This window comes from Pseudorca crassidens, chromosome 16 (assembly GCF_039906515.1).
Source record: "Pseudorca crassidens isolate mPseCra1 chromosome 16, mPseCra1.hap1, whole genome shotgun sequence".
NCBI lineage: Eukaryota > Metazoa > Chordata > Mammalia > Artiodactyla > Delphinidae > Pseudorca > Pseudorca crassidens.
The window spans coordinates 83468799-83490493 of NC_090311.1; the positions used below are offsets into that span (position 1 = coordinate 83468799).

The following is a 21695-nucleotide window of genomic DNA, read 5'->3' on the forward strand; positions in this document are numbered from 1 at the left end:
AGATAAACGATGTAACTGTGTATCTATACCTGCACAAGGAGGCAGATAATACACCTGAACACACTACTTCAAGAGCGTGACGTTCCATTTAAACAAGTAAGACACGAAGTCTTGTAACGAACTTACTACACAGGTCACGCAGGGTCTTGTGGAACTGTGAAAATAGCACACTGACACTCCAGAGTGAGATCACTGTTGAAGAATGAATGAATTATCCAGAACACTAAGGCCAAAAGTCAGATTAATTGGGACCAGAGCGTTTAATCCAGTTGAACAAGTCTCCCGGGATCTCCCCCAGGCCATCTGCCTGAGCGTTGGAGAGCGGCCCCGTGAGCCCCTGCTGCTGAGGGACCCCAGGATCCCTCTTTCTGCCTCCTGCTCTTGGACCGGGGTAACATTTCACCTCCCTCATGACCCCAGAGACTGAGCAAAACAGGCCCAGGGTTTGTGCCAGAGCAAGGAGAGACCTACCGGTGGCTGAGAGCCCCCGCGACCCGGGCACCGCCAGCGCCCTGCGTCTTCGTGCAGCCCGCACGGGGACCCTGCAGGGGCTGCAGCACACGCGGGACAGCCGCCACTGCACAGGACCGCCAGGCCCCACGGGTCGCTGGCCGCACAGCTGGGGGACCCTGCAACCGAGGACTGTGGGCTTACCTTCTGCGCCTCCATCACATACTGGGCCACCATAAAGGGGGAAAACACCCTGAACTCCTCGGCCCGCAGTGCCATGTGGCTGTACATCCTTTCCACGAGGCGGGCGCACTCCAGCACCACTGGCAGGTCCTCTGCGCTTCCTACAGAAGTAAAGAGTTTCCAAACCGATTAGCTCAAAAGCCATGCGTTTTAACTCTTCCAATTTTACTCTTTCAACATAGCCCCAATTATTCAAACCTTCCTTTTTTTTTTTTCCCCCAGACTCTTTTGTTGGCTCAATTTGAAGACAGAATTAGGGAGACAGGATGTGTCCAAATATTGATCTATATTACAAAAGGAAAGGCACTTACAATCCTCAACAGTCCATGGGTTTTTTAAGGATCGGACTAGAATAACCAAGATTTTAGGGTGAAATCTAGGATTGCTATTGTATTTAGAAAGGAAAATATGATTCTAAAGATAAGACGGCCTGATTATGTCTTTGCCTCGTTAAGTTTCAGAAATCATCTAGGATTTCCCCTTTATAGACAGGTATGAGACTCAACTACCATTACTAGACCTCTTGCTGGCTTCCCAGGTTTATTTCTGACTCCTAGTTCCTCCCACCCGAAAGTGCCAGGATCACCCAGGCCTTTACACACTCCTCTCCCAGGGATTCTAACAGCCTGAAGTGTCCCCGCGACCCAGGTTACATGCGCCCCAGCCCCGTCCAGCCAGGCTGTCACAGCAGTTGGGGAGGGACCCCAACTCAGCAGAGCAACCTCCCCGGTTTTCACTCAGCATAGTAATACACCGTTTTTATAAAATTCTAGAAAATGCAAACAAGCCTATGGCGACGAAAAACACATCAGTGGCTCCCTGGGGCTGGGGCTGGACCCCAAGAGGGCTCTTTCGGGCATGATGCAAATGCTCTCTGTTTTGACCGTTGGTGGTGCTTCCCCGCACAAATTTACCCATCAAAACTCATTAAAGGGGCTTCCCTGGTGGCGCAGTGGTTGAGAGTCCGCCTGCCGATGCAGGGGACACGGGTTCGTGCCCCGGTCCAGGAAGATCCCACGTGCCGCGGAGCGGCTGGGCCCGTGAGCCATGGCCACTGAGCCTGCGCGTCCGGAGCCTGTGCTCCGCAACGGGAGAGGCCACAGCACTGAGAAGCCCGTGTACCACACACACACACACAAAAACTCATTAAAGTATATACTGTAAACAGATGCAGTTTGTTACACATAAGTTAGGCGTCAATGAACTTGACTTTTGGAATGCACAGTATAATACGCAAATTTCTAAATAATGAGACTCTCCCCCGAATTAGAAATTTAGCAAGAATCAACAAACCTCCAGGCTGGAAAACAAGCTGTACACATAATTTATGCGATTGTCATATGGCAGCTTGCTTCATTGGTAAACAAAACAACCTTGCTGAGATGGAGCAGGAACAGTGAGCTGCAGGAACTCTGCCCCCGTATAAGATGAGCAATAAGCTGGCTCCACCACTGCCCGTTCCTCCTTCATCTCCCCGTTAAACTCTGAGCTCTGTAAGGGCAAGGATGGACTTGTAGATGCTTTTATATCCCCAGTAAATGAGAGTAAACATTTCCTGAATCTAGATACGTTTTTTCTCCAGAAAAGAACTATTTCAATTAGGGGATGTTAAATGCATTCACTGCTGTGGATACAGTTAAAAAATGTCACAGTCTGAAATTTTTTAAATTGTTTACGTGTTCATTTGATGATCTGAATATTTCTCTTACGTAAACTCAACTGTGTGGTTTCATCTTCCGTAACATGTATGGCCAGAGACACCTGTAAAATAAACACATTTGAAATCGGTATCTGATACTGTTACTCTGAATTACCTTTGTCTTTCTGCCGCCCTTCACGTATAACTGAACACACCAGTCTATGAAAACAGTTCAAAAAAGAAGGGATGGCTTTCTGCATTACCTGCAATGATAGACAAAAGACTATGAAAATATGTAGGCAACTGTTTATTTCAAGATCTACTTTAAAGGAGTTCATATTTATTTCCTTCTTAACCTTACCTATCAGGACACTCAAAACAGTGTGGCAACTCCTTTTTGCCAGGATTTTCTAGGGAAATGCTCACCCTACTTACTTAACTCTTTTACATCCGTTTTCATGGTTCGGGGTGGGGCTTCCATGCTGCGTAACTTTAGGAATCTAATGCAGCAATCCTAGTTTAGACTTTGCTGAATCTGTCTTTTACTCTGTTAGTGGTGCCTTCTGGAAATGGGTAGAAATAAATAACAAAACGTACAGTAGCCAGTGTATTCAAGTATAATTGCCACTTGAGAAAAAGATTACATAAAGCAAATCCATTTAAAATGAGAAACAAAACTTCTCATTTTTTAGCAATGAAAAGGTCTGGCTGGGACTTTATCTTGAAAAATGATATGAAAGTTATAAAACAGGCTTCTTCTTCTTTTTTTTTTTTTTTTTTTTTTGCGGTACGTGGGCCTCTCACTGTTGTGGCCTCTCCCGTTGCGGAACACAGGCTCCGGACGCGCAGGCTCAGCGGCCATGGCTCACGGGCCCAGCCGCTCCGCGGCACGTGGGACCCTCCCGGACCGGGGCACGAACCCGTGTCCCCTGCATCGGCAGGCGGACTCTCAACCACTGCGCCAACAGGGAAGCCCAAACAGGCTTCTTTTACACTCAACCGTCCTGAGATCATGATCAAAGCAATGTACTGTCCAATAAGGCAGCCATGAGCCACATGTGGCCACTGAAATGTTAATTAATTAATGTTAAAATTCAGTTCCTAGTCATACAATTCCACATTTTACATAGTCAAGACACGTGTGGCCAACGGTTCCTGTGCTGGGTGGTGCAGATACGGAACACGCCCGGCCCAGGAGAAGTTCTACTGGGCGGCACTGCTCTAAGCCTCAGGGTGAACGAGGAGTGAATCAAGTGTTGGGACTCTTTTCTTGGGTACAGTTTATCCAAGCAAAGTCTGGAGAGCATAACACCACATTCTTTATGTCAAGTTATCAGCTTCAGCAACATGTTCAGAAAGAGGTCATTTCTGCCAAAGAATTGCAGGGCGTCATCACATTTCCAGAGGCCCCGTCTTCCTCCTCTGCTATCACAGGGATTAAATGCACACAAATCCAGGGCCAGCCCATCTGAGTTCACACCCTGGCTTAATATGCAATCCCGGACAGAACACTGAACCTTTTCTGTGCCTGTTTTCTCATTTGCAAAGTGAGGATAATAACAGGCTGTCGCGAGGGTTAAATAAGTTAAAACACGTCAAGAGCTCAGAATGGCACCAGCTGCGGATCGCCCTGCCGGGGACCCTGGCTGGGCTCACTCTGTGTTGCTCCCTGCACATTTACCCAAGCCGATTCCAGCCGGGGGCCCGTATCAACCCCCATCCACCATCCACACGGCCCAACGCATGGGCCCCGCTCCCCTGAGTCTGCCCCGCGGGCAGTGAGTGTGAGCTGCCGTCGTAAGTCACATCCTTCTTTACTGCAATACCGTGTCATTATCCTTGTCAATTCTCTCCTTTCATTAAATGGTCTAATTCTGCTCAATGATCATTCCTCACTGGTTTTGCAGGAGATGCACACAGTTTTCCGACGTCACTTTCCTCAACTGCATGAAATCCTGAATCTTTTGCAAGATCTGCAGTGTCGGTTTGTAATTGATTGGTGTTGCATTTACATTCTACGGTCACACAAAAATCTAAGAGTCAGCAGAGCTCTAACAAAGAGCCTCACAAGATAGGCAGGGCCGAAGGCGATTCTTAAGTGGGGAGGACACTGGATGGAATGCTTAGTTTACCAGAGAATAAATTTTTTAAAAACTGCACTGCTGGCAGGTCTCCAACCTTAGAACATCAAAACACTTAAAAAATATTTGAACGCGCCTACGTATATGTGTATCTGTCCTATTTATAAGTTCCCACGCTTCCCACGTAGAGCAGAGGCACAAATGAACACCAGCCAAGGAAATCCAGTCTTGCAGCTAAAATTCAGACTCAGCTGGGTGACACTGGTCAAATTGTTCCGCAGCTCTGAGCGTCGGTTTCTCTACCAATGAAATGGGATTGCCACCAGCTACACAGACTTGCTGTAGGGGTGAAAGGAGACACACAGCAAACGTTCAATAAATGGTGGCTAAACTGGAATCTCTTCTACGGGGCGTTTGCTCCTAGTCTCATTTTATTTAAAAAGCAGCACACTGTAAAACCGGAACTCAGGATGGCTCACTCCCTACATGCAATTGAATTATGAACCCGAGAGGAGATCTACGCCAGTGAGTGACATTTAAATATATGATCTGCAAAAACAGAATAATTTCTAATGGGCTTCCAGAAACACCCAGGACACAGGTATGTTCGACGTGTCAGATCCAACACAGCCTGATGTGAAGGTCACATACTTCTCTGCTTGAGAAGCCACCTGGGCCCTAGAAATTACTCGAAGCTGGAAGTTTGTTCCGCAAACCACTGTTCTTCCCACGCCGCCGCTCTTCTCAAGGATGCGTTTCCCTGCCCAGCGGGCGCCCTGTCCTCCTCACCTTCGGGTGACACTGCAGGATCGAGAAGAGCACGTTGTGGACCCGCGGGAAGATGCGCCCATACTCGGGGGGCCTCAGGGCGTCCAGGGGCACGGCCAGCAGGACGCCGAAGGCCAGGCCAACGTGGTGCGGGTTGCCGATGGCCCCCTCCCCCTGCCTCAGCAGCGCAGCCAGGACGTCCAAGACGGGCCCGACCAGTGCCGGCGCCACGGGCTGTTCCCGACAAGCCTCTCGGGTCTGCAGCTACAGGGTGAGGAACGAGGGACAGAAGATGAAGGCGATTCTCCGGAGAAACAGCCCCAAACCCAAAATGACCGAGGGAAGAACGTCCAGACCCCAAAGTGACCCGAGTGGTCACTGGGCAGTTCAGAGAGACAAGGAGACCAGCGTTCAACCCCCTGGGCGGCACCTACGAGGGGCGTGGCCGTCTCGGTCCACACCCTCTGACGGATGCGCCTACCACGAAGAGAAGTAATTTCTCATAGAAGAGTTGATTCATCTACTTTCTCAGAATAAAAAAACTTCACATCACACACATAACAATATTCTCCCAAAAAGATCCTTGGTCCTAAAATGTCTATAATTCAACTCCATCTGTTACATTTCATAAAGGACAGCTCTAGTTCAAGACAGTCAATTATTGTTCTAAAGAATACAGAGAAGAGACTGAAGTTGAGGGGTGGCCCGAAGTCTTACCTGGGTACCCTGGGCGAGCCCACCTGTGACAGCCCTCCTCACATGGCCAGCTGTAAACAGCACCCCAGCTGAGGCCGTCTGGGGCCTCTCAGTGATCATCTTTCCTGGGTGCACTGGCTGTGCTGACGCTGTGCTATCCCCTTTAGAGTGACCTGAACGCCTAGCCTGGTGTTTATATCCACGTGGCCCTACTATGCGCTCGGCCAACACTGACCAGGCACTGCACTGGGCCCTATTCCCCCCTCCCCCCCTTCTTCCTGATGTTCCCCCTACATACACCTAAGTACAAATGGGCTTCGTCCACTAATGCAGATTCCCAGGGAAACAACAAAGCAACGAAACAAAAGATCCGAGAAGAAAGCAATGTCTATTCTCTAGACCCTTTTGCCCTGAGAATATGCTAACCCAAGGCAATGTTCTCACGCAGCACAAGCTATAATCAGGGTTGATAATGATGGTCAAATAGGCACTGCTCTTCCGAACCCAAGTCTGGGAATACTGACACCAGACTTTTTTTTTTTTTTTTTTCTTTGCGGTACGTGGGCCTCTCACTGTTGTGGCCTCTCCCGTTGTGGAGCACAGGCTCCGGACGTGCAGGCTCAGCGGCCATGGCTCACGGGCCCAGCTGCTCCGCGGCACGTGGGATCTTCCCGGACCGGGGCACGAACCTGTGTCCCCTGCATTGGCAGGTGGACCCTCAACCACTGCGCCACCAGGGAAGCCCCTCCTCCACTTTCTTTTTTTTTTGACACCAGACTCTTTTGAGAGCAGGAACACAGACAGCGCCCACCGGAACCAGGCTTTTGTTCTAATGAAACAAAAAGTCATGTGACTACTGTGTATGTTCACATGTACCAAAATTTAACGTCTGCATGGGATTAACAATCGTCTATCTGGAACTTTACTATCCTAGTCTAGACCCATTTTTTTCCTCACTGAATCGTCATTAAACACACATATTCCTACACGCGAATGAATGCACTAAACTGCCCACAGAATTTCGTGTGGACACAGAGAGGCCCGGGACTCCTTCTCCTGTCACCTAATTTAAATGGAAGCCTCCTGTGGGCACCATGTTCCTTCCATTACGGACCACGAATGCTTTCTGACGCCCAAGGGCCTTCACATCACATCTACTGATGACACTACGTGTGCAACCAGACAGAGGTGCTGCCTGGACACCCAGACAGAAAAGCAATGTGGTTACAGCCGTCTTCAGGACACGGCCCCGGAAACACACTCTGCATAATAAAACCAGAGCGTGACAGAAGCAGAAGCGCCGCCCCGTCTGCACGTGAAAGGCAGGGGCAGGGGGACGCACGACCCAGAGGTACTCACCATTAGAGCCATGACCATCTGTGGGCACGCACGCCAGAACAAACTGGCCTTCTCGCCACCAAACGGGCAGTTCAAGAGCAACTTGACCAACGTCACCGCCGACAAAACAGCCTAGGGGACAAGGGAAAACACTCAGCAGTAGGAGGAACCAGCTCTCTTGGGAAGCCCAGCTCGGGAAGCAGGCTGGTCACTGGTGCTGTGACAAAGCAGAGCCTGTTAGAACCCTGTGCTGGGGCAGGGACGAGACCCAGCTTGGGTCAAGTGCTGAGCGTGGTGCCCTTCACGTCACCTGCGGGAAGAAATGAACAAGGTGAGCAGACTGCGGCAAAGGAAGGGCCTTCTCTGCAGCGTCTCACTAAACCGAACACGTAAACGTGCCAGGACAGTGAAACACAGGAGGCCACGGCGATCTTATCAGAGGCCCGTCTCGTCAAGGTGGCGTCGGAAGAGGAGGCCGCTGTAACTCACCCACGAGAACGGCACGTGCCTAGGGGTGAAAGGAAACACGGACAACATGCGACAAGTAGACCAGGTGCCGGGATGACAGGTGACGGTTTCCGACCATGGGAAGGGAGGGGAAGGGACTCAGTGACCCGTGCTGGGCATCTCTCAGCATCCGCTTCAACCATCGGCCCCTTCCTCCTGCCCCTAACGCTGCAGAGCCCACACCACGAAATCCTGGCTTCTGCCCTTTGCTCCCTCTGACCACAACCCACCCCCACCCGCCCGAGCTCCGTGTGTCTCCCTGCTGAGGGTCTGCTGGCTGGCGCCCCCATCCCCCATCTCCTGGCACTCACCTGTGCTCACTGCGCTGTGCACGTACTATCCCCTCCCTGTCTCCATAGCAACGCCCCCCAGACCCACCCAAAGCCTCTCCACCTCTGACCTCAGCTCAGCCTCACCTCCTCCACGACTCTCCTCTGACCATCTGACGGGCTTACGTAGAAGTTTATGGTTTGTCTCCCCTGGCTTGCTGAAGGGAAGCCCAGAGGCCTTCTCAAAGTTGAGCCCATCGTGCTGCACACGCACGGTGAAAACTTCCAGAGGGAGGAGGGTGGCAGCAGAGATGGGCCTCGTGTTCACACAGAGGAGATGTAAGTCCTCCCTGCTGCCCCCAATCTGCTCTCTCCAGCTCTCCTCCCACCCAAAGCAAAACCCAGCTCCTGGGTGCCAATTATTACCAGCAGTCAAGAAGCCACTCATACGGCAGAGAAAGCTCAGAACCAAAAGGCCTGGGCCGCCACCCTGGGCCCAGACAGTGAGCTCCCAGCCTTCCTCTGCCTGTGCGAGCAGGGACAGCCTCTGGCCGGTCCGGCACTCAGGGCCGTTCAGGGGACCAAACTCGAGCATATCAGCTCCGCGCAGAGCCTCCCAGACACACAGGCCTAGTGGGAGTGAGGGGCTTCGTTAGCAACTACCAGACAGACTAGGGGGCTAAGGACCAAAGGGCAGCTCGTCACCCTGAAAGAGCCTCAAATGGGACCCAGGCTATGTGACCAAACCAAGTAAAAGCAGAAGTACGATGTGAGAGGTCTCACACAATGGATGTGAATGGAACTTTTTACGGGTCAGTATACAAGTACGGACTGACTTTGCACATTTGTTTAGTTTCAGTGCCGACACCGCATTGCAAGTAACTTTTCCCGTTGAAGCCCATATCACTTACGTGCTGCCGCGCAAGAGAGAAAGGAGCAACCCACCTGCAGATCTGCTCTCCACGTGTTACTGACGTCCAGTCCCTGGAGGATACTCTGCAGGGCCATCCGGAAGTCCTCTGTCGTCCCAACCTCTAACATTTGGGTGAACAAGGCTCCCAAATGAGGCTCTATCTCCTCAACTACCTGAACCGGAATCGCAGGATCTGCGAGGAAAACAAAACTGCTGTGATAGACAAGGGGCAGGTGAAATGGTGCACAGCTGCTAAAGGTCAGCATCTCAGGGACGCAGGAACGGTCACGGTGCAGGTCAAAACTGCAGGGCACATGCACAGCATGACACCACCCCCTCACACCCAGCACCTGTGCCCTGCCCATGGCACCTGTGCCCTGCCCATGGCACCTGTGCCCTGCCTGCAGTACCTGTACCCTGCCTGCAGCACCTGTACCCTGCCCGCAGCACCTGTACCCTGCCTGCAGCACCTCTACCCTGCCCATGGCACCTGTGCACTGCATCCGGCACCTGTGCCCTGCACCCGTCACCTGTGCCCTGCCCACGGCACCTGTGCCCTGCACCCGGCACCTGTGCCCTGCACCCGGCACCTGTGCCCTGCCCATGGCACCTGTGCCCTGCCACGGTACCTGTGCCCTGCCCATGGCACCTGTGCCCTGCCCACGGCACCTGTGCCCTGCACCCAGCACCTGTGCCCTGCCCGTGGTACCTGTGCCCTGCCCGCGGCACGTGTGCCCTGCCCACAGTACCTGTGCCCTGCCCGCGGTACCTGTGCCACCTGTGCCCTGCCCACGGTACCTGTGCCCTGCCCGTGGCACCTGTGCCCTGCACCCGGCACCTGTGCCCTGCCCATGCACCTGTGCCCTGCCCGCGGCACCTGTGCCCTGCCCACGCACCTGTGCCCTGCCCATGGCACCTGTGCCCTGCACCCGGCACCTGTGCCCTGCCCGCGGTACCTGTGCCACCTGTGCCCTGCCCACGGCACCTGTGCCCTGCCCGCGGCACCTGTGCCCTGCCCACGCACCTGTGCCCTGCCCATGGCACCTGTGCCCTGCCCACAGTACCTGTGCCCTGCCCGCGGTACCTGTGCCACCTGTGCCCTGCCCACGGTACCTGTGCCCTGCCCGCGGCACCTGTGCCCTGCACCCGGCACCTGTGCCCTGCCCATGCACCTGTGCCCTGCCCGCGGCACCTGTGCCCTGCCCACGCACCTGTGCCCTGCCCATGGCACCTGTGCCCTGCACCCGGCACCTGTGCCCTGCCCGCGGTACCTGTGCCACCTGTGCCCTGCCCACGGTACCTGTGCCCTGCCCACGGCACCTGTGCCCTGCACCCGGCACCTGTGCCCTGCCCACGGCACCTGTGCCCTGCACCCAGCCCGGAGAAAAGCCCGAGAGAATGAGGAGGAAGACGATGTTCAGCTGGGCTTGTCTCTGGACCATGAGAGACAGGTGACCGGCACTTTCTTTATACTCTTTTTCTACTTTGCTTATATTCTTTTATAAAATCAATAGGGGCACAGGGGTGGGGTGGTGCTTTAACACAGACGGGGATGTTGAAGAGATGGAAAGAACCCCAAGCTTGTGGGGACTGCCCGCTGCAGTCACCCAGTTGTTCCCACTTAATGCAGGACAGCCTTCTGAAGTAAACCCAGTGTCCCCAGGTTTCATCAGAGAGCCCACGGTTAGGGAGTTCAAGGCCCTTTACAATCTGACTCCAGAGTAACTTTCCAGCCCCGTTCCAGCCAGCAGACTATCCCACACTGCAGAAGACACTCCTACGCCCCAGTCTTTGCTTACAGGGGGCGGGCGGGACCAAGGCTTCAAGAGAGAACATCTAGGTCCAAGTGTTCCACAAACTTAAGATCCTGGATGCAGGACCTCTCTGGGCCTCAATTTGCTCATCCGTGAAATGGGTAGAACAGCACCAACTCTTGCAGTTGGCAAATCAAAGAAAGGGCACCGCAGACTCCCATCCCTGGGAGGCTGAGTGTCAGCACTGCCACCTTCCCCGCCCTCCCTTCACCCACCTCCCATGGCGGAGGCCTCGCCTGCCTGCACAATCCACCGCTCTGGTCATTTCAGAGCCTTTCCTCACCCTGTGACTCAGGTAACTTGTGTGAACGTCTGTTTACTGAATTAGACAAGGCAAAATCAACAGCTCGTTCATCTCCAGAGGAGGACACAGTTCCACATGTATATGAAGCGTTTTTAAAACGGGTGGGTTCTTATAACTGAACGGAGGCAGCTGATTCTCCTGTCAGAGAGCATTTCTTAAAAATGCTCATTTTTCTGAGCTGAAACCTACCTGAATCACCCCCGAGGACCCAGGTGGTCACCTTAACCCTCCCTCTCCCAGCCCAAAGCCTTGGGCCACTCCCCCCTTGGCCTTTGCTCCAGACCTCCCATCACCCTGGTCCCTTCTCTAGGCCCAGTCTAGCAGCTCAGGTGCCTGAGGCCTGGGCCCTGGGGCAGTGCTCAGGCCTGCGATCTGGGGAAGCAGTGGGGTGGCTGGCCTCACTCCCGACCGCGGCTCTGCCCCCAAAGTCAAAGGTACCAGCAGTCCAAGGACACACAGTTAGGACTTAGGGGCCACCTCCATTTCAGGGATAAAGGCGGACACTGCGTTCTGCAGGGGGTTGCAGGGATAAAGGGGAACACTGCATTCTGTCTAACGAAGGGGCAGGAGGGTCAGAGCTTCGGACCACCGGGGGCCATATCTTAGGACGTTCGTTTAGAATGCTCTAACCAGTGTTAACAGAGGACTGAATTTCAGCCCCCGTTACTAAGGTGACACCGTTCCCTAAGACAGCAGCTGACAGGGTGAGACAGAACACGTGAGACCGAAGCCTTTCAGTCAATCCACAACCAGGGCAGATCAGAAAGGGGGGCAGCAGAGTGTCCTTCAGGTTACAGCACCCCAGCCCTGGCCTTGGCCCAGGCGGCCTTGCTTCCTACAGGGCCCAGAGAACACCTGTGTGTGCTGTGATGGCTGGGCTAGGCTGGCAGACTCCCCAGCCCCACCTCAGAGGCCTACCCTAGCTAGCCTCCACCTCAGTACCAGCCAAACAAGAAGAAAATGGACCCACGCCAACTGGGAACAGTGCCACCTTGATGAGCTCAAGTTAGGGACGGACCCTAGCCTGCTAACCTCTGACCTCGGGGACAGCAGGTAGTGACTGTCCTGCTGGAGAGAATGAAGACACCGGCTGGGTTTTCAGTCCTGATTAGCTGGCCTGCAAGGGTGACATCCGACTACAACACTGCGATGACATCACAGGCTGAGCCTCTGTCCAATCAGCACCCACAGCCCCACGACGCCCGGTACCACTCTGAGACCTGCGGGACGATGTCCTACCCTCAAGGAATTTTATGAGGTTCCCTATAAATTAAGTCACTTGGAGTTTTGAAAAGTTGGCAGATTTTATCTTTCTGAAGTCCACTGACGGCGCTGAAGATCTGATACTGAAGGGCCTACGAATAAAGATGAAACTGTCTATGTTGACCTCTGGGGCCAGGACACAGAGGCTAAAACAGAGAAGAGTGGTTCAAAACTATAAACTAGAACAATCTCCAAAATAAGTGAAAAACTGAAGTGCAAAACAATATACCTAGAAGGCTGCTGTCTGTCTAAAAAGCAGGTAAAACAACTGTGAAGGTAACTGCTTACAGGTGCAGAGAAGGCAGACACCAGAAACGAACTCCGGGGAGGGAGAGTTTCTCCCAGGTCATCGTGTGGTACCTTCGGAAATGCAGACCTGCTTCAAAAAGGAGAGGGGGAGCAACTCACCTGGCTGCCGCTTAGCGACCTCTCACCAAAAGCTCTACGGTACAGAACTAGCTCAAGAGAAAACGTCTCACCTGCAAGGACTTTTCTCACAGATTGAAACACAGAGGTAAACACAGACTCCTTCTGGGGGTGCAGTTCTGGGGCTAAAAAGAACAGAGTCAAAAACTGCACAGCTGCCTGGAGAGATGGGGTGTCTCCTGCTAGATCCGGCAACTCCGACAGGATCTGAGAGTAGACAGCCTGGTAGAGGGCGGCATGGGGCAGCAGCACGTGGTCCGTTCCGCCGTGCCCAGAGCACAGGGCCACATCGGCCTCCAAGAGCGAGGCGACCGACGAGAGGACGGGCGGCGGGAGGCGGCGGCCCCGGGCCCCGCGGGCAGTGCAGAGCTGGAGCACGGCCCCCGCCTGTACCACAGCCGCCTGCAACAGCTCACGCGGTGCTTCCAGAGCCTCGTGCTGCTCCTGCTCCTTGACCAAAGGCCCCAGCGCCTGGCACAGCTTGGTTAAGGACACCAGAAGGAGCTGCTGGCCCAGAGGTGTCTGATCTTCCGACCGTGTGCCTGGAGCTGCTTGAGGGCGCAGCTGGGAACTCGAGAGGAACGCAAGGATTTTCCCAAAATTGAGCTCCGGGCTGAGCTTCCTCTGGAGGAGCACCTGCAGTGGCTGTTCTAAGAACGTCCCCACCACCTGGAGGAATTCCAGCCAAGAGGGGTCGTCCATGTCCACAAGAAACCTCCTACTGGCTTTGAACAAGGAGGTCAGCGTGATCTCAAAGATATCGCTAACGTACATGACCCTGAGCACCGACTGGGCGCTCTTCCCTCTCTGCAGGTAACCGAGAAGCCGGTAGCACGTCATCAAGAACCTGAGGGTCAGCGAGGGGGAGCAAGAACTGTCCAGCACGGTGCCGGCCAGGGACAGCAGCAGGAGAACACAATGCACGTGGCAGGGGGGCGGGAGGCTGTCCAGCTGCAGAGCAGAAAGAACCTCCAAAAGCCGAAGAATGCTCTCCAGCTGCTCTCCCTCCAGCTGGACGGGGGAGTCACCCCTGGCCAAGGAGAGTAAGTTTTGGGCGATTTCTCCCCTTGGCTCTACGCCTTCCGACCCGACCTTTGGAAATCTGCTTTCCCCGTGAGCCACGACCGCATAATCCCCTTCAAAAAGCCAGGGCAGCTGCTGGCGGAGAAGAGCAGGGCCCCCCTGGGCGCCAGCACACAGGATGCCAGCGCAGCTCGCAGTCACGCGCAGTAAGAGCGCAGAGTGGAGGGACTGCATTTCGGGGAGGAGAGGGCTGTGAAGGACGGCCTTCGATATTTCTTCAAGTGTGATGTCTGGCTCCTCCTCCGCCGGGCCTTCCTGGGCTTTGCTCGTTGGCAAAGTTCTCAGCAGGATGTCGGCCAGGTACCGCAGGTCGTCTGGACAAAGATAGGATGCTAAGATCGTGAGATTGGACATGACCAAGTGCCAGTGGGCGACGGGGTAGGTGAGCGCACTCACTGTCCCCACCTGGCCGTCCCAGGAGGCCGTCGTCCCCCGGGTCAGGCTCGCTCTCCCGGAGCCCAGGATGTAGGCGGCATCGCGCCTCAGAGCAAGGAGGGCTTCTTCAGACTGGACGCTCGCTTGCAGCAAGGTGTTTTTCATCCTCTGCAGGTGGAGCTGCTCCAAGCAGTACCTGCCGAGGGAGTTGGACTGAGCCGCAAACTCCTCTATCTCCTTCCACTGCCTGGCCTCCACGCCCGGGAGCAGCGGGGGGAGGCTCGAGGGCTCCGGGGCGGTGCCCGCGAGGGCCCCGGGCTCAGAGCGATACGGGTCGCAGCTCAAGCCCAGCACAGTGTCCACCTGGGCCCAGGTGTGGGCGAGCAGGAGCGCAGAGTCACCGACCCTCTGTTGCCAGGGCTCGGGCACCGAGGGCTGGGGCTTGCAGAGGAGGTCCAGCAGGGGCTTCACGAGGCCCCGCAGCGTCTCGTCCATGGTGCGCCGCGTGCGCCTGACCACGGGCAGGGGCGAGTCGCCATCCAGGCTCCGCGCGTGGACCATGACGCAGTGCAGCAGCGAGCTCAGTGACAGCGACTTCAGGGCCATGTCCATGTCACCCTGCAAATCAGGCAGGACCAGAGACTGGAAGCTCTCCAGGATGAGGGCCCAGGCGTCCAGGACCTGGCTCGGGGGCAGATCCGGGAGGCACTCGCGGAGCACAGCAGCGGGGCCCGCAGACAGCACGGGCAGCCTGAGCGCCTCGGCCGCGGGGCGACAGATCACGCCCAGCACCTCCCCGAACAGCCGGGGCACCTGCCGGAGCTTGGCGAACGTCTGGAAGAGTGTACCGATCAGCGCCTCCTGGGCTTTCTGGGTCCGCGACTCTGCGACTTCTGCGTCGATCCAAGCTGAAGCCAACAGGTCGTCCAGGTCTGGCTCCAGAATCAAATGATTCAGAGACAGCAAAGCCTTGAGGCAGCGGAACCAGGCTGGCACGGGGGCCTGTGGGTGGTTTAGCAGCGTCTCGGCCAGACGGCGGTAGAAGCGGAACTGAGTCTCCCCGTGCCGAATCCGGTCAGTGGCAATGTTGTAGATAGTACTACTGGCCACTGAATTTAGCAGCTGTTCCAAGGCCAGGAGTTCCACGGTCCAGTCAGACGCAGACAGGGCTTGCAGCTGCTCCTCCCGCCGGTGGGAAATCCTTAAGCAACCGAACAGCGGAGGGAGCACCTTGAAGCAGAGCAGCTGGTTCCCCTCCTTGAGGTAAGAATCTACAAAGAGCTTGTACAGCAGGGCCACGGAGTTGGCCACCACAGCAGCCTGAAGGGACGGTTCACAGTAGCCGGCATCCACCAGCCTGGCCGTCACGGTGCCCAGGGGCGCTAGGAGATTCTTCATGGCCCCCATCTTCGTGTCACCTTGCTGCTGCTCCAAGAGCTCCTCTTTGTAGGAAGGGAGCAGCTCGGCCTGAAAAGCTCCACCTCGAAGCACGGCCTCGATCTGACTCCTAATGTCCCGGCCTAGCGCCGGCCGCAGCAGGCCCTGGCCAGCCTGGGTCCACGTGCCTGCCAAGAGTAAGTGTCTCAGGACCAGGCAGGGCTGGAGCAAGTGTGTGGTCACCTCCCCAAAGGTGCGTCTTGGGTTGACCTGCTGCCGCTGAATCGAGAGGTAAAGGCCGAGGGTCAGGTGAAGAACCTCGAACAACTGGGGCACCACGGCTCCCGGCTGCCTACAGGCCAACCAGCATAGCTGGCTCAGCAGGTCGACCGTCAGCTCCTGCCTGGCCGTGTAGATGACAGCAAGGGCGGGTGTCGAGAGGATACCCTGGCAGCAGCTCAGCACAACACAGATGCTCCTCTGAGATCCCAAGAGAGCAAACTCGGCCATTCTCTCATTGATGATCTGACCATTAAGAAAGAAAGAAAACTCATCACTGACCCTAAACCCACACGTACACACAAAAAATACAACACAATCAGTGAACTCACTCCTTGCCCTCATCTGAATGAGAGAAATGCCCAGATTCGCACATCTAAGTGAACTTGGCACTTCCTTAGCGCACCAAAGGAAGGCAGAGGACCTGTCTTAACTCCTACACACATCCATCTGCTACCAGTATAAACTTGGGAAGGGGCTCAGTGCCTTTGTAAATTTGCTGTCCATTTTTAAAGAGCAGAGTTTTATAAGGCTTAAACTCCTAAGATTTCACTTTTTCTTAGATCCTAAACCTATAATTCAACTTAGATGCTACAGGTAGATGGACAGTGGCCTTGGGTTATGATCCTGTGGTCCAAAACACATTTTTATAATCAGTCATACTGTTTGTATTTAAAAAGCCAAAGCAAAAGGCATTCTTAAAAGAGGAAAGTAAACGCTGCCAGCTACTACTTAACATACAGCAAACCCACAGTCTATTGCTTCCAAAATTCTGAAATTCACAAGCACCAGAAATTATGAGGGCCAGACAGGTTCCAAAGTTCACTTATAGGCTAAGTGACTTGCTCCCAGCCTTACGGCATCTGAGAATCAAATTTATCCTAGGTGTTAAGTTAGCAGTAGCCCAAGGACACAGGTGTGTTTATCTCCATCCGAGTAACTGCTGGCTCTGGAAAAGCCGAAACAAAGATATCACATACTTAAATGCCAGCACACTTACTAGAGTGATCTCCAAATTTTTCTGATTATACAACTTTTTCCACACTTATACCCGATAAAGTTATAAATTATATGTATGCACTATAGCACTAGTATCTTATATAATTATAAAGCATACATAGAAATTAAAGTGACTTTTTAAAAAACATATAGAGATGTAAGATTTTCTTCCCACACTCCCAAAGAACCATTCAGAATAACCCACTTTGGTGACCACTGGTCTATCATTTTAAAAAGTGACACAATTTAGAGCATAATTTCAAGAACCACTAAAGCCTATGAACCATCAGGCATCAACCATTTAATTCTTCTGTTCCCAGCCTCTACTGCTTTTCTCCTGCGCACACGCTCGTGTGGGTGAGGCTGCAGCGTAGAGCGCAGGCTTTGCCATCAGACAGATGGAGGTTCAAATCCCAGCTCTGCCACTTACTTTCTGTGTGACTTTCGGCAGGTTACCTGGCCCACGCTCAGTACTCCTTATTTGTGCTTTTTATTGTCACCGGCTATTCTCACAGTATTTCAAAATACTCAATACTGACAGTGAAGTTTATAATCCCGACCTGAGACTTCAAAATCACGGAGCCAAAAGCCTTTGAGGAAATTCTCATCCAGATTTTGGCCTTTGACCTCCCTCCAGTCCAGCAGAAAGGTGAAAAAAAAAAGTCATAAAGTAGCATCATTTGCTGGCTACCTTTTCCAACTAAAAAGGTAATTAACCACTTTACGAAAAAGTTCTAAGCTTTTCATAATATAAAGTGCTTAGCACGGTGTAGCGCATACAATATGCATTCAATAAATATCAGTCGTTATTATAACTCTAAAAATATTATTTCTTTCTCCTCCCCTACTTTGATATTGTCTGTATCTTCAAATCATTAACCGTAAGACAAATAAGCCTCCAGCATTAACAGGAAATCAATAGAGATACGTGTAACACTTATAGGATAACACAGGAAACTGTTAATTACCTTGAGGAGGGAAATCTGAAGGTTAATTGTCTTTCCATTCTTGAGGAGATTCTGCAATTTTCTGCTATGTAGAATGTTATCCATATAGATCCAAAGCCTTTCGACAATGTCTTCCGTCAGTTCAAGTTTTTTCTTATAAAACGCAACCAACGACTGTCGTGCCCAATCAAGTAATACCTGAATTTGGAATACACTTTAAAAATAAACGAATAACCAAATACAATTGCCAGGGGGGAAAAACTCTCCTTTAAAACTTATCTTTGGTAACATTATATTACATTTTGGTGTCTTAAAATATTTATTATTAAAGAATCAATCAAAAAAACTAAGTGTGTCTTCATCTGGGGCCAATAAAAAGTTTCAAGAGAAACCGGTTTCTTCTAACTAATTGCTTCCAAGTTTTACAAGTTAAAAGCACAACAACAATTGCTCAGAATGGCCACAAAAGGAATGACACACAAAAGCAAAAATGCAGAGTCAGAAGACCAGGGTTTGTGTCCTGGCTTCCCGAGTTAACTGCAGCTTCATCCCGAAACCTATTTACCCTGTTCAGAAGACAGAGAGTCTTCTATGAAATGATTCACAAGTGCTGTATTAAAAGGAGGGCTGGACATAAACAGTTTCCATTATTGTGACGTGTTTCCTTATTCATAAACACAAGGAAAAGTGGTGAGGCTTCAGCTCAGGACACCAGAACTGTCAATAACAACACGAATAGTGACAAACGCTAAAAGGAAAAAACTCTCTCTGGAGAAGGGTAATGGAAACCTTGATGAAATTGCCTGCCACGGCTGCCAGGTCAAACAGACAAAATGATTCTCAGGTGCAGCCAGATTTAGAAACGACTAGCTCTGCTAGTGCTCTACATACTGGACCTCATCATTTCAATGGCTGTAATCCACCTGACACATTTTGTGCTGCTTAATACTAGCAAATGAGCATCTAACTGCATGAGCTCATCATCCCGATGTCTCCATTGTATTAACTGCTTTTCTTAGTCAGATAAGCTTAAGAAATGTTAACAAAGAGCTATGTCTTTCTTGGTTCCTAATCTGTTTCTAATCTATCGGTTTCTAATCTATTTCCCCTCAGTTTACTACAAATGCTAAAGCTTCCCTACTCCCAGCCTTCCATTCATCAAGTTCCAAAGACGTTTAACAAAGCACCAACAAGAATTGCTTATGGAGCATCACTTAGGATTTACAAACAAATGAAGCTGCCAACAAACTCAGAACTTAACTTCTGTAACCTAAATCCTAATTTGCTCACTGATGCACATATTTAATTCAGAATATAAGAGATGTTTCCAAACATAAACGAAATGCTGAGGTTTTGTAACAGAAAAACTTTGTTAATGTAATACCTAACTACTTACTTTATCTCACTGATAGGACTTTTAACTTTCTAACCATGTTTCCCTTCCCCAACCTTCAATCTTTTTAAATTTTAACTAAATGTCAATATGCAATTTACATAAGTGATCATTAGTTTAGGCTGTAGAAATGTAACTTTCACATTAAACTTACTTGTTCTTTATTTGGAAGAACACACTGATGGGAAATCCAGGCAAAGCGCGCTAGTTTTAGTTTATCTTCCCAGGAAGTTGTCTTGCTTTTAAGTTTTAGAGAAATGCCAGAATAAACAGCGGCCATTGCTGTGCTTTACCTACAGTTTAAAGCAATGGAAAAAATTTATACTTTTTTAATATAAAGGACCAGAATATTAAGGTCAAACTTAATAGGCAGCAGAAAATGAACACTATGTACCTTATTGTCTACATAACTTATACTCCTTTAAAAATATTTTTCTAATGAATTAAACACTGTTGGGCAGAAGTTTATACATAAGATGCTTGAGTCCATGAGTTTCTTGGAGGAAATTCAAACAGACGATGGATTACACACACACATACAAGTATTCCTGCTGTGATCAAACATCACATCCTCAGAGGTCAGTGCGCAGGAATTCAATGGAACAAAACCCAAAGTGTTCAAATTACTTGTGAAAAGATTCGTTCACACATGGTTTTAGACTGAAAGAGTTTTTTCTGCAAAAATATTCTAATACATACTATAAAGGATATACTAGGACCCACCCCACTGAACAGTTTAAAAAGATAAATAGGGCTTCCCTGGTGGCGCAGTCGTTGAGAATCTGCCAGCTAATGCAGGGGACACGGGTTCGAGTCCTGGTCTGGGAGGATCCCGCATGCTGCGGAGCAACTAGGCCCGTGAGCCACAACTACTGAGCCTGCGCATCTGGAGCCTGTGCTCCGCAACAAAAGAGGCCGCGATAGTGAGAGGCCCGCGCACCGCGATGAAGAGCGGCCCCCGCTTGCCACAACTAGAGAAAGCCCTTGCACAGAAACGAAGACCCAACACAGCAATAATTAATTAATTAATAAACTCCTACCCCCCAACATCATCTTTAAAAAAAAAAAAGATAAATAAGCAGTATTTGGAAATAGTACAAGTACAAAAGAATATATAGTTTGTTCTTATACAAAAGAAATATAGTATAAACCCAGTCCCAACAGATAGAATGTTTTTCCACCTGCAACAGTAACTTCATAAACTTACCAACACACACTGCTTCTAAGACTCTACAGAATATAGTTACATGATTAACGCTGGAAGGATACAATTATGAATAAAGAAGGAACACAAACATACCAGCCACCTATAATCCTATAAAACTGAGGTAAATGTAGCTTAGAGTTTCCTAAAAGCCAAAGTAAAAAGGGGAGAACATATCAGGTTAAGTCATTTTCATTACATAAAAGTAAACAAGTCAGTTCCTCAAGGGAGAAAGTTTTTCATGATACTTAATACTGAAATAAAATTATCGTAAATAACAAAATAGGGCCAATGAAATACCGAGAAAAGATCGCAGCCCCGTGATTCCAATTTAAATACTGTCAAACCAAAACAATTTGCTATCCTGAGAACTGGATCGCTGGATTTTTAAAATCTAAGGGGTCTGAAATCCTATAGACCTACCTTCAGAGCTAATTCTCAATAGGGATCTTTACAGGGAATGAGCGAACATCGGATGAAAGACAGGTTCAGCACGGTACCCTTCACTATTTCAGAGGCTAGAACAGTCAAATGCTGTCAGTCTTCCTCTTTGTCGAAACGTCCAATATCCATTCAACAGCTACAATTTAACTTCTAAATTCAATGTTATACAGCCATGGCGACAGCTACAAAGTACTTTAAAAGTATCTGCAGAACTGGCTACAAAGACACCCCATACACCCTCCCGGATCTGTCAACCTTGGGCCCTCGGTGCCCGCAGCGATCCCTGCGAGCGGGCGTGGAAAGCCTGGTGCGGACCGCAAAGCCCCGTCCGTCCTCGCGCGGCCACGCTAAACCCTGCGGAACAGAAGGAAGCGAGCAGCCAGGAGCGAGGCGAGGGGCCGCCGGAGGAGCAAGCCAGCGTGGGAGGGCCATGCCCAGGTAGGGAGCTCACCTGGAGGGACCTGGTCACCTGGGAAGGACCGCGGGCGGGGCGGAGGGTCGGCTGGGAGGGGGCTCACCTGCAGGCCGCCCCCAGGTGAGGAACTCACGCAGACCCCGCCGTGAGGGGCGGCGGGCGGGGCGGAGAGCAGTCACCGGGTGGGGAGCTCTCCCGGCGGCCAGCCCCGGATGGGGACCGCGCAGGGACGAACGGCCGCAGCACCGGCGGGACCGACTCCGGGGCCACCACGTGGGGGATCGCGCTCCTTCCTCCGGACTCCGGCTGCGCTGGGAGCTGCGGGGCGGTGCTGGACCGGGCGGAAGGAACGTGGGGCGGGACGGCTCGCACGCCAGGCATCGCCAGCCGAGCGCCGAGGCGCCGCGCCCATTGGCGGAGACGGTCGCGCGTCGAGGCCCGAGCGGCCCGGCCCAGCCCGCGGCGGCT

The 21695-nt window shown here is 51.8% G+C and overlaps 1 protein-coding gene across 9 annotated transcripts in view; it reads right to left on the reverse strand.

Annotated features, from left to right (window-relative positions):
• URB2 (URB2 ribosome biogenesis homolog) overlaps nt 1-21637 on the reverse strand; it is a 28505-nt gene extending 6868 nt beyond the window's left edge. For 3 of the 9 annotated variants that reach the window (XM_067711141.1, XM_067711139.1, XM_067711140.1), the window contains exons 1-8: nt 21264-21637; nt 19319-19457; nt 17793-17969; nt 12765-16071; nt 8937-9097; nt 7237-7347; nt 5203-5445; nt 655-794 (exon numbers count right to left, since the gene is read on the reverse strand). In XM_067711141.1, the coding sequence (XP_067567242.1) occupies nt 669-794; nt 5203-5445; nt 7237-7347; nt 8937-9097; nt 12765-16071; nt 17793-17969; nt 19319-19444 (4251 nt within the window). In that variant the 5' untranslated portion in view covers nt 19445-19457; nt 21264-21637 and the 3' untranslated portion in view covers nt 655-668. Of the gene's footprint in view, nt 1-654; nt 795-2507; nt 2596-5202; nt 5446-7236; nt 7348-8936; nt 9098-12764; nt 16072-17792; nt 17970-19318; nt 19458-20791; nt 21126-21263 lie in introns of those variants that run through there. The other 6 variants (XM_067711134.1, XM_067711137.1, XM_067711136.1 and 3 more) reach the window with 5 other exon arrangements.
• Nucleotides 21638-21695: the final 58 nt, after the last annotated feature.